Genomic DNA, 13550 nt, shown 5'->3' on the forward strand with positions numbered 1-13550 from the left:
ATTTTCTTTTTCCTCTTTGCTCCTGACAGATTATCCTCATTTGGACAAAATTTCCCTACCTATGAAAAGAGGTCCAGAGAGCAATTATAAGTTTGTAAGTAATATGGTCACTTCTTATTAAACAGTCATACTTAGTTCTAAATATGACTTGCTAAATTTATATACAATTGTATAGCAGTGAAACCAAGATGCCAGTTCAAGCCACAGAATCCAGTTGGAGCAAAGTCCAGTTCTCTGAGTTTTGTTATTCTTATATTTGGAGAGTAAATAGAAAAATTCTTTTAACTGAACCATTAGATATGGGTCTACGAAACTCTCATGCTAAGTCTCAGGCAGTGGTTATCCTGTCTGAATGTATAGGGAAAGCTTCTGATTCTAGGGAACACAAACCCAGCAAGGCTGTTGTGGGAAGATCCTGAATTAGGATGAGGAATATGTCTCCACAATTTTACAAGAGAGCTGAGTACATCTCTGTTACTGATATTTGGGCCTGAGGATATAGTGAAGCAAAGTGAAGGAAGAAATTAATTTAACTCTTTATTATGTGATGTTTTTGTTCTGATGTTTCTTGAAAAAGAGATATCCGTGCTTGAATGACCCCCCCCCCCACTGGTTGAAGAAAAATTTGGACACCAGGGAATAAAGGATAAACAGGCAGATTCTTAAAATGGATAGTGTTCTTGCATGCTAATGTAGTTCATAATCTAAATGAAGGAATTAGTGAATATATTCTCTGCTTAGAATGGTGGAAACCTCAAAGGAAAATGAGCTGTGTATGCATATACTCTCTTTAAAATTCAGAAATTCTCAAAGATAAAAAAGTACTCAAAATCAGAATGACACTTTTCGCCCTGCACCTAAGTAACAGTGATTTGTGCTTTAAAATTTTTTAATTGTGTTATTAAGGTTTTCACTTGAATATTCTTGCTTACTGGGCTTCATCTGTTTTTTTTTTTTTTTTAAAAGAAGAGCAAATTAGAATATTGGTGGTAGTTTCACAGAGTGTCAGTAATACAGTTGTGTAATCCTGGATACTCAAGAGGCTGAGATCTAAGGTTCACAGTTCAAAGCTATCCTGGACAAAAATATGCATGAGATTTTTGTCTCCAATTAACAACCAAAAAGCATGAACTAGAGCTGTGACTCAAGTGGTAAAATTTCAGCCTTGAGCAGAAAAGATAAGGGACAGAGCAAGGTCTTGAGTTCAAGCACCAACACAGACGTGCACACACACACATACACACACACACACACTCTGGGTGCGGAATGACAAACTTTATTTCTTGATATCAAGCTTAGATCAACTTAGTTTGAAAAAAATCTATAAACTTCTGATATTGTATTTTATTCATTATTGATTCAGAAAAGAGAATAAGGACTGATATGCAGAAGTTAAAAGGAAAATCTGTCCTTAGTTAAAAGTTTCCTTAAATCAGTTATTACTATAGGAATAGAATGTAACAATGAAATCTACCCCTATATCACTAAATAAATTGATAAAAATAAGCTATTACCATTCAGTGTAAACATGTGCGGGGAATAAAAATAACTCTCCAACCATACCATATCACTAATAAAACCTGATAAAAAGATAAGCTAGGGCTGGGAAGGTGGCTCAGTGGTAGAGTGCTTGCCTTGCATGCCTGAGGCCCTGGGTTCGATTCCTCAGCACCACATAAGCAAAAAGAAAAAAGCCGGAAGTGGTGCTGTGGCTCAAGTGGTAGAGTGCTAGCCTTGAGCTGAAGAGCTGAGGGACAACGCTCAGGCCCAGAGTTCAGGCCCTACAGCGGACCCCCCCCCCCCAAAAAAAAAAGATAAGCTAATATTATGGCCCTCCTCTAGTTTATCCACTTACATCTATGACTTGTTTTTAGCTTTTAATGATGTCCACTAATTAAATACAGTGGTACTGGTAGATATTTTAACTTACAGAAAAGTATGAAAGAAAGATTAATATTCATAATCTTCAGTTTTACTTTTCATAGAAAAAGAAAGCCATCACCATAATTTTATTTCAGCAATAAAACATCTGAATTTAGCAAGATAAGATAAATCAGACCAATCACACACTTTAAAGTTGATATGAGTGAAGAAGTTGATATGAGTCCAGATAAACTATCACATGATGCAAGGAAGAACTGAGCAGACAAAACTCATGGAGACTGGAACTCCAGTATCTTCCAAGAGGGGCAAAGCCTCCAGAATTACTGACTCATTGTTACTATTTAAAGATGGAGACTTCAGGGATTTTGTGGGTCTTCTATATCGACCATGATCACTTCCAACTAGTTAAACTGCAAAGTCATTCCATCTGGAGAAGGCCTACATTGTGTAGTTAAAAACCTGATTTTTATCATCTTTACTATATGTTTGGGGGGAAAAGAGAAGCCATGAAACATCTCTAGTCCTTGGATTTTCCTTCTATAAAATGGGCTTAAACACCACCTGCCTCTCAAATATCTTCTGAGGTTTAAAGGAAATAAAGCACTTGAGAAGAATTTTCTAAGACATGTGTTGAACAAATGTAAGGGGCTATGAGGGCAATTAGAACTCTCTTATTTCTTTCCCTTCTCTTCTGATTTCCTGCTACTCCTCTGATTCTTTCTTTCTTTCCTTCCTTCCTTCCTTCCTTCCTTCCTTCCTTCCTTCCTTCCTTCTTCCTTCCCTTCCCTCCCTCCCTCCCTCCCTCCCTCCCTTCTTTCTTTCTTTCTTTCTTTCTTCCTCTTCCTTCCTTCCCCTCCCTTCCTTCCTTCCTTCCTTCCTTCCTTCCTTCCTTCCTTCCTTCCTTCCTTCCTTCCTTCCTTCCTTCTTTCCTTCCTTCCTTCCCTCCTTTCTCTCTCTCTCTTTCTCTCTCTCTTTCTTTCCTTTTTTTTTGTCGTTCATGGGGCTTGAACTCTGGGCCTGGGCGCTGTCCCTCAGCTCTTCAGCTCAAGGCTAGTGCTCGACCACTTGAGCCATTGCACCACTTCTGGCTTTTTCTTCTTATGTTGGAGGAATCGAACCCAGAGCCACATGCATGCAAAGCAAGCATTCTACGATTGAACCACCTTCCCAGCCCAGTTTCTTTCTTAATTTCCTTTAGAAGTCACCTTTTAACTGAGTTATCCTACAGGTTTCTGGAACTATTCTATAAATGCCCATAGTCATTGATATATTGGCAATAGCTTTATTGAGATATAGTTTACATAATATATAATGTGCTAATTTAATTTATATAATTCAATGGCTATTGATAGATCTAGAGTCATGCAACTATCACCACAACCAATTTTAAGATATTTTCATTTTTCTGTCTTAATTTATTCCATACCCTTTAGCTCTCACACTTTTATTTCCTCATCTCCCAAACAACCTATAATCTAATTTCTCTATCTGTATATTTGCTTATTCTATATAAAAATGTGGCAATTATTATTTGTAAAGGATAAAACTCTAACTTTGTTGCTATGATCTATCCCCAAACTTCAGGCATTACATAGGCTGGGATAAATTATAAACCTAAATTCTCTGACTCAAACCCTTTTCTACAATATTAGAACAGGAATTGAAAATTCTTAGCTGAAACCTAATGAAATGGCGAACACAAGTAACTAGTTGAATCACTAAAACTTTGCTCAAGTATTTATTCTCTACGGTGTAGCCCTGACTTTCTTTCAACTGGGAACATTTTTCCTCAGAAACTGATAGGTCATCAGACCTGTTTATGTACAAATCTCAAACCATTGTCCTAAGAGGGCTGTGTGGAATTTGGAGAGCTTCTGGAACATCAGGACTTGGGGTTAGAAATGTTCTTCAGTTAAGCAATGCTACATTTCTCCAGTCTATGCGCACTGAAAGAGCCTTTAATCTCCTTGCCTTAAAATATTCCAGACCTGCACTGAATCAATATGAAATATCCATACAGTTTAAATTTCTTATGACAGAGGGGTTGCAGAGAGCAAGATTCAGAAACCCTTTACTACTTTCTAGAGATACTGAAGATCCATGGGAAGAGGACGGGCAGGTATTTCCCAGGACCCTGCACTCCCAATTCTTTAGTGGAAGATAGTTTGTAAAACTCCTGTCTTTCTCCGGAGTTCTGACTATCCTGTTCACACTAAACTAGTACCTCCTCCCCTGTGTCCACAACACTTCAAAGATTCACACATAAGGCAATAGTTTAGATATAGTTTGAACACAGCTCCCATACTAAATTTAATATCTGCTTTGAAGTATTGAGAAGCTAGATATAATCTAACTATGGCACTTAGAGATGAGGGTTTTTTTTTCCGGATGTGATTAGGATTAAAGTCATGAGGATTAAAGTCACAATTGCATATTGGTAGCTTTGCAAGGATAAACAGAGAGACAGAGAGACACATACACACAGACAGAGAGACAGAGAGACAGGCACACTCCTTTGCTACTTTGGGAACCTGTCAGCAAGAGGTCATCATCTATGGTCCCTTGAGCAGCCAGAGGTGGGATCTAAATAAACCCTTTTTATTTATTAAGTTTTCCAGCTTCAAGTAATTTGTTAGAATAAAGAAAAAAACATTAAATTAATAGCAAAATATTTAACACATGTTGTCATCTTATTTTTAACTTGGCAGGACTGTTATTTGAATTTAGGGTCTTCCTCTGTGACTCTACCACTTGAGCTAGGACCCAGGCCCTCGTTTGTTTTCTCTTTATGAGTCTGTACCCTTTCTGGTTATGAGCCACTTAAGTGTATAGAGATTATGCGATGCCTTGGGCATAATAATGTGTGTCTGCTGTGTAATCCACACCAGATCCAGGGTGAAGGAAAAATGTTTACATACAGGAAAAGAGAGGTGTTACAAAAGCAGAATCTGCTAGGTAATAGCAAAGTCCAGCCTTATTAAGAATAAGTGAGAAAGGCCAAACATAATGCTTCAAAAGATTTAGGATGCCTCTTAGAAAAATGTGCAAAGTAAATATTTCAGTAGATTTATTGGAGTTAAGGCTAGCAAAAACACTTAGAAAACCTGCAGGAAAATTGATAGACCTTTTCTCTTAGTAAATCACTTTTCTACATTATGTAATTTTTTAGAACTTTGAAAAATTATTTAATATTGTGTGTGTGTGTGTGTGTGTGTGTGTGTGTGTGTGTGTGTGTGTAGTAGCCTCTTGAGTAGCTAGGATTACAGGCATGAGCTCCTGTTATCCTATCTTTTTACTTTCGCCACTTGGAAGCTTTACTTATTCTAGAAACAAAAAAGCAAGACTGTGGTGTTCAACTGGTGAATACACAAATGTAAACATGACTCCAGAGTGAGTCTAGATGTGGGGGGTGGTAAAATCAGCATTTATGAAGTTATACACACTAGAAGGTTTCACTATGACAACTCCAAAGGTGTCAATAATGCACCTTGAACATATTCACCTTCTATTACAATTGCTGTATCCCCTTTTCTCTCCCATTCCTTTCCACTTCCATCTCCCTGGTTTTACTTCTCCTTTTCTTTTCATAACATTGGTGGTTTTGTTTTGTTTCCCCTAGCTTCCCCAAATGAAAGCATGTAGTACTTGTTGTTGGGTTGACATATTACTGAGCAAAATGAGCCCATTCCTTCGACTTTCCTACAAATCAACACCCTTACAAGGCCTTCCCCCCACCCCCTGGTTCATTTCAGGCCCTGATCAGGCAAAAGAGGAAGTGGCTTTGGGTTGGGAGCAAGTGAAGTGGACATGGCACCAAAATGTCTGTTAGCCTTTGTGCTTCTGCTCCTAAGCTCCTTAGTTGACAGGCGGAGCTAGAGAAAAACTACAGAAAGGTGGAACTGAGGAGCCATACCTGCAACCCTTGCTACTCCAAAGACTGAGAACCAAGATCAGACCAGCCTGGGCAGACAAACACCAGAGAAACTTATCTCCAATTAATCAGAGAAATGCTGGAAGTGGAGTAGAGTTGGCTTCAGTTGTAGACTGCCTTGATGATAGCAAAGTCAAGCAAGAGCATGAGGCCCTGAATCAAGCCCCAGTATGGGTACACACACACAGACACAGACAGACACACACACAACACACACAACTGGCAAAACAAAATGGCCCCTTGTTTACAGGGGATATGGGGTCTGAAAATCCAGATAGCACAAAACACCATATTCACTATGATTTTCCTATGTGTACATATCTAAAATATAGTTGAAAATTTCAGCACTTTGAGTGCCCAAAGTGGTTAATAATGAAAGAGAACAATTGTAGCAATATTTTGTAACCTTTATTTAAAAGCTTTGAATTCTTTATTTCTGGAATTTTAGCGGTATTTTGGACTCGAGTAACTAAAACTACAGAAATCTGAGTTATGGATAAAGATCAGACAACAGTATTATCATTTTGATAGCTAGCTACCTATATGGAGCTACAGTAGCATAGCCTGGGAAAGAAACAAATCCACACAATTGGGGAAAAATACTGATAATGACCTTTAGGCATATCTTGCAAAAAGCAATTAAAAGAGGTAGTGATTTCAGGTTTTTTTTTAGGCTACTGAGGAAAGTTCTTTCATTACTGTTCTCAAGTTCTTGTTGTTAAAGTAGAATTTCTATTATCTTATGTCGAAAACCCGTAGCTTGATACATTGCTGATAGTATATCTTAAGAATAAATGAGCATGTTACCAAATGCTCATTTATCTTTCATATTTAAATGTTCTTACAATAAATCACATTACCTCCTTGAACTGTTCACCTCAAAGAAACAATGAATGCTAAGTGTAGCCAGGCACTGGTGGTTCTAGCTACTCAGAAGGATCACGGCTTGAAGCCAGTCCAGGCAAAAAAAGTCTGTGAGACTCTTATCTTCAATAAACTACCAAAAACTCAGAAGTGGAACTGTGGCTCAAGTGGTAGAATGCTAGCTTTGAACCAAAGAAGTTCAGAGACAACTCCCAGGCCCTGAGTTCAAGCCCCAGGACTGGCAGAAAAACAAAAACAAATAAAAAGAATGCTGAGTTTATATTTGAATAAAATTTGTGCATCTGGCAAAGTGTTCAACTTTTTCATTAATGCAATTATGGAAATCTTGGAAGAAAACAACATCCTTAAAAAAATATCAAAACCTTCAGCCCTGTTAAGTAAGAAACATTTTGGACATTATCCGCATTTAATAGCTTTTGAATTTAACCCCCTGTCTGTTTGAAATGATGTTCAGAACAAACATCTCCTCTTCCTTTTTCCTTTCACCCTTTATCCAGTTAGGTTTTATTTATGCACTCGGCGACCTTTTTGGCCATTAAAACCATCTTGCTTCAGCAGTTAATTAACACAAGTACCATAATTTAATACAGTTAATGCTACTTGATGCCCCTTAATGTACCTTCCATTAGTGATATTATTGTAGTATTACCCTGTAAATTAAAATGAGATCAAGACTGAGAGAGTAGCTCTTTAATTAAGGTACTGGCACACTGCACTCATCTATTAGTCACTAGAGAAAATCACCCTGATTTACTGAAGCAGGACATCCATAAGTCAGAATTAGTCTGTGAAGATTATTAGGTTTATTGAACGATGTAAGTATTATGGAGTCGCTGAGATTGCCAATAGCCATGTTTCCTCTTTTTTCCTCCATTATCTTAATAAATACTCAATGAGAAGAGGGAAAGCGAAGCAAAATATGTATGTAGTAAAAGAGAAATAAAATTTTAATCATGAGATTATAGTTTGTCCCATAAAAATAGGTATGAGGTGCATCATATGCTATGAGGAACACCAGGCTGTATTAGTCTAATAATAATCAAAGTATTTTCCCCCTGGACAATGGTGACTCATGGCCTATAATCCTAGCTTTCCAGGGGGTTGAGGTTCAAAGTCAGTTGAAGCAGAAAAGTTTGTGGGACTTTGATCTCCAAGTAAGTTTCAAAAAGCTGTAAGTGGTAGAGTGCCAGCCTTGAACAAAAAGCGCCAAGTTAGAACACAGGACTTGAGTTCAAGTCATGGTATCAGAAACACACACACACACTCACACACACACATACACACAGGAATTATACCAAATTGGTCAGTACAAATACACACATACATTAACAAGAATTGGAATTCATAGTCCCTTTCAAAGATGTACAACTGCTTTTATTGATAGTTTAATGTTTCCTGAGGATAGATTTTTGTATTCTCTGCTAACTCTTCTACAGTTATTTACTTCTGGTATTCTTTCCACTTTCACCAAGTAACATATCAGTTCCCACATGTGGTGGGATGAGGTTGAAAGTTACAAGTAGAAGAATATCATGATCATTATCAGGTATTGACAGACACATCTCAAATGAGAGTCATTTCATGGGATAGTGGGAATGATACACAGGAAACAGAGATCATCATTGTATGCTAAAACATTTAGACTTTCATTTAGGAAGCATTTGTTTTAATTTCCATTCCTTCTGTAAGTGATTTGGTATGTAGGGAAAGTTAGGGCAGACCACTGATCCTTCTTAAATTATTTCAGAAGTAAAATAATGACATTAGCATCTAGGATGAATGGTCTCAAGGACCATCTATTGCTCATCATTTTCTGTTAGGGTTATTAGTACGAGCAGACCTTCCTTACATAACTTCAAAGTTAGAGACATGCCTGAGCCATGAGGCCTTGCTTCTTTAGTCCTTCCCCTAAGACTAAAATACTCCAGCCATCTGGTGTCTAGTCAGGACCTGCCAGCATCAATTTGGCCCTGAGGAATTTGGACAGAGTGTGGAGGTGACAGAGTGGGACCGTATGGACGGGGCTCACCTCTGCTGGACCTTTCTCTATGGCCCAGCTGCTTCCTACCAGCTCACAGCTGACTGGTGGACAGGAAAAGACAGTGGAGGTGAATCTCAGAGAAGGAAGGAAAGCTTCTGCAAACTTCTCAGAACTCTGAAATGCCGCTGGAGGTTGCTGCTAGGATAGGGGATAAAAGAAATGTGGAAAATCCGGGGCACTCTGTGCTTGTCACTTGCCACCTTTAGAGGATGGCCTGGCTAATCCAGTGGAGAATACATAAAGATGCCTTTGGCTATAAAAAGTGCTTTACATTTCCTTTCTTTTGCAGGGTGGGGGAAGGTGGGGAAGGTAGGTGTGGGTGAAGGTGTGCCAGTCCTGGGGCTTGAACTCAGGATCTGGATGCTGTCCCTGAGCTTTTATTCTCAAAGCCACTGCTCTACCACTTGAGCCACAGCTCAACTTCCATCTTTTTAGTAACTGGATAAGAGTTTCACAGACTTCCTTTGCCTGGCTGGCTTCAAATCATGATGCTCAGATCCTGGTCTCCTGAATAGCTAGGATTACAGGTGTGAGTCACTGGCACCAGACTTTTTAGTTCCTTTTAAATAATCAGCAAAGAGCTAAATGAGTACTCAGTAACAAACCAAGCTGGCTATTTCCCTACCTCCAACGCTTCTTTGCCTTATTGACAGTGGCAAATGAGAATGTTTGGCACAACTTGGTCTGTAGCCATTTGGGCTCAGATTAAAGATTTCTCATATTGCCTGGAAACTGACCTACGTGAATCTTACCATACAGAGCACACTAGGGATTCAAATTCAAATTTCAGTTGATTCATTTTAACCTTTATTCTTACAGATGAATTGACTACTTGCTGCTTGCTTTTGGTATGCTATTGTTTACAATAGCCATTATTTTCATCTATCCTACAGTCCTGAGCATAGGGTATTTTCAACTGATAATACTTTATCAAAATGTTCCTGAGTATAATAGCATTTTATTATACATATAGTAATATGTGTAGTCGCTTCATGTTTGAGGCAACAGCTCGATTGTCCTGCTATAGAGCTCTGCTAATATGTGAACTCTTCTCAGTTTCCTGGAATATTGTGCTGATGCAAATGTATCCGTGCATATGTCTCTCAAAAAACTAACTTTGCTTTCAAGATATCTTGCTCATACACCACCAAGGCCTTGGATAAAATTTTATAAATAAGACCCCATAGCTAGTCTCTTGATTTTTCCATAAGGACTAAGAAACTAGAACAAGGAAGATGTCCCTAGTTTTAGCTACGTTTCCTGAAACCTTCAAAATCATTCTGAATGGTCATTCCTAGTTTATTCTGTGGACCCCTTGTGGCCTTCACCTTATTAACACTAATGCCTTCTGTTCTTCCATGTATCCCAACTCTTAAATATCAGAGTCTTAACACCTCCAGTTTCTCAAGTCTGCATAGCCCTTGTGGATTCTAGAAGCCAGGAAGTTGACCAAATCTCCTTTATCTATTAAAATTTGTAAATACTTATTTAAACCTACACGATATGCTTTTCATGTTCTGAGCCTCATCCTCATCCATTTCAACCTATTTTAGAGTGGTTATTGCTTACCTTAGCTTTCCCTTTTCCCTCCTAATTTGTTATAATTCTTCTCTCATCTCTACTTTCCCCCACTCATTAGCTGATACATGGACTCCCATTAAATGGCTATTTTCATAGCATACTAGGCTTAGAAAGCTGGTTAGAAATTTGTATGTTGGTAGTGCTGGCTGTTATTATTCATGTTTTTTATTTAAATATTTTCAAGTTCTTCATAATGCCATTGGACTTTAGTATACTATCAAAATCAAAATTGCCCTGACCCTAACCATTACTGCTGTGATTCTGGTCCAGCGGCCATTGACTTACGAATTGAAGAGTGTTGAAATCAGGTGTATTTTTCATATTTAGCATACTTTTAATACAATATGGCAAAACTTTAGAAATTAGAGCTCACTCCTCTGTCATGAATGTATTTTTCCTGAAAGCTTTGGTTCTTGCATAACACATGTAAAGACATTTCACTTCCATTTCCAGAACACTTTTGATCCAATATAATAAACATAAACAGAGTGTAGTATCTTGTTGTGACTCTTACATTTAAAAATGTGAGATGCACTTCTTAATTATTTTTTTTAGTCCCTTCAGGAACAACTGGATTTTATTGTCCTGGGTTTTATTGTTGTAATGCCTTAAACCACCTCCTGACCTTGGGGAGTTCTTGCGTCTCAAATAAGATACCTTTCTCACCCCACCCCACTGCACCCCCTTTTGGTTAAAATGTCAGGAATTCTGCCAGATTCAATGACACCAAAAGTCTGAGATTACACATGACTGCTGAGTCGAAGGGTCTCAAATATCGTTAGAAAACCGACTTCTACTCTGCTGTTCCTGAGTAAAATGTTGCAGCTGAAGTGGACACAATTGGCACCCACACCCGGACATTTTCTTTAGACATACTTATTCACATTCAAGGACGGATAGATGTTAGTTGTGTCTCTTACCTTCCTCGCACCTTTATGTCTGAGATGGCGTAAAAGTAGCGTGCCAAGTGCAGCTCATCGACAAATATTTCCCCAATAGCTGGTCTCAGCAGCCTGATCCTCAGGTCTGTGACTGTAAAGAAATCTCTGAGTTTCTTGGTTGTATCCAGCTGTCCGTAGAGGGAAGCCATATTGCGTAGCCGAGGTCCAGCAAAAAAGGCGAACCTGTCTTTGATCTCGAAGTGGATTATTTTGCTGTTGGTGGTATACCCCGTGGAATACTCTTCTGTGCAAATGATTTCTAAGACCGTGTGCTGTGATAAATCCTTCACGGATTTGGGGTCCATGTGAAACGCATCCAAGCAGTCCGTGGCATAATACTGATAAGGCTGCCACGTGCGTCCATAGTCCAGAGATTTCTCCAGGATCATTTGGTCTGGTCGCCCGGATTCAAAGGTAATCACGATGTTGTCTGTGAGCTCAATGGTTTTGCTCCAAGACAGAGTGATGTTAACCTGGAGAGGCTTGGGGTACTCCTTCCAAGTGGCTGACTGCCAAAATGTGGAGGGATGCCTTCCTTCAAAATCAAACATCAGCTCCGGAGGATGTGCCAGCTCTGGGGTACTTGCGTCACACTCATTATTGCACATGTAAGGATTGCCCTGAGAAAGAAGAACAAGATGGCGCATATCAAGACACTGGTGGACACAGCCCAAATGCCTGCAGTGGACGAACAGATCAAGAAAATATGAGATGGATTGATGGAGCTGTCTGTCTGTCTGTCATAATGATTACATATCATCTGCCTTCTGATAGGTATCAAAATTAATCTCAAAGTAATTTAAAATATGTGAGAGGGGCTGGGTGCTGGTGGCTTGTGCTTGGTAACCCTAACTACCAAGGAGGCTGAGATCTGAAGGTCTAAGTTTGAAGCCAGTCCAGGCAGAAAATGTCTGTGAGATCTCCAATTTACCAGCAACAAGGCAGACGTGGAACTGTAATTCAAGTGTTAGAGTTCTAGCGTTGAGAAACAAACAAATGAACAAAAATTTCCTCAAAAACAAACAAACAAATCCTCAGGGACAGGTTCTAGGCCCTGAGTTCAAGTTCCATGACTGGCACACAAAATTAAAAAAAATAAATATAAATATAGTGGAAAAAGACATTGAACACAAATTGTGCCATATTGTGATGGCTAACAGGCTACAAAAGAAAACAGAAATCTCAACATTTTCATTTGCCCTCACTGGATTATCCTCTATCATAGCTTGTTTTATTTTAATAGCAATATGGTAATTTTTTCTCATCTTGTTTCCTTCCATGCATTTTAAAAATGAAAGCAGTTTATTTATCCCATATGTGTTAGGCCCATAATGTGGCCACAGAGGCGCAAAGACACAAAACAACTGTCTAACAGCTCAATACTCCACTTCATCTTGGAAAGAGATTACCAAGAAGAAAGGGAAGCAAGGAAAATTCCTTCCTGCTTCAAGAAGATTTCTTAGCAGCACAGCCCTTTAAAAGTCATTCTTTCCAGCAGGGGTTTAGAAATAACCACAAACCCTAAACACCTGTATCCTACTTAGGACAAGATCCTCCATATGAGGTCTGGCCTCTCTTGGCTGTGTCTCCAATTCATCATGCTTAACTGGGTTCTCGCTTCATAAAGGCTGGTTTTAAAACATTTACTTTATTCACCACAAATCATTAAAATGCGGTACACTGTAGGCTCTGGGGTTTGGTCCAAACATCTGCCATCTGAAAAGAGACAAGTAGATTGCTCTAGAAAGCCTTGAGATTGGGGATGTGTTCTAAGAAAGATCACGCAGGACAAGGAGCCCTACAACATATATCCCCAGTATCAAAAAGAGGCTGCTTCTAGGGCTCCTATAAATACCAGAATATACACCTATTCAAGTCCCTTACATAAAATGACCTAGTACTTGCATATAACCTACACATTCCCTCCTGCCTATTTTTATTATGCACTGGTACTGGGGTTTGAACCTAGGGACTTGTTCTGTCACTTGGCTTTTTCACTAAGGCTGGTGTTCTACCACTTGAGCCACATCTCCACTTTTGGTTTGTTGTTGATTAATTAGAGATAAGAATCTCACAGACTGTTCCTTCCAGATTGGCTTCAAACCTAGATCCTTGTGGAGCACATGGGCAGCAAAGACGGTGCTGGGAGGGGGTTGAGTGGGCAGAGCCCAATTAACTGTAGAGCACATGTGCAGCCAAGATGGCGCTGGGAAAGAGTAGAGTGGGCAGAGCCCAATTTGCCTTGCGATCAGTGCTAACCAGCCCGTGAAGGCTCAGGTGCATGATA

The 13550-nt window shown here is 39.1% G+C and overlaps 1 protein-coding gene across 2 annotated transcripts in view; it reads right to left on the reverse strand.

Annotated features, from left to right (window-relative positions):
* The window catches only part of Ntng1 (netrin G1), a 343587-nt gene that overhangs the window by 142401 nt on the left and 187636 nt on the right, over window positions 1-13550 (reverse strand). For both annotated transcript variants that reach the window (XM_042680340.1, XM_042680348.1), the window contains exon 2: window positions 11243-11883. In XM_042680340.1, coding sequence (XP_042536274.1) covers window positions 11243-11883 — 641 coding nt within the window. The remainder of the gene's footprint in view (window positions 1-11242; window positions 11884-13550) is intronic.

Source organism: Dipodomys spectabilis, unplaced genomic scaffold (assembly GCF_019054845.1).
Source record: "Dipodomys spectabilis isolate Male_0828 unplaced genomic scaffold, ASM1905484v1 ptg000002l, whole genome shotgun sequence".
In the NCBI taxonomy this organism is placed as follows: domain Eukaryota; kingdom Metazoa; phylum Chordata; class Mammalia; order Rodentia; family Heteromyidae; genus Dipodomys; species Dipodomys spectabilis.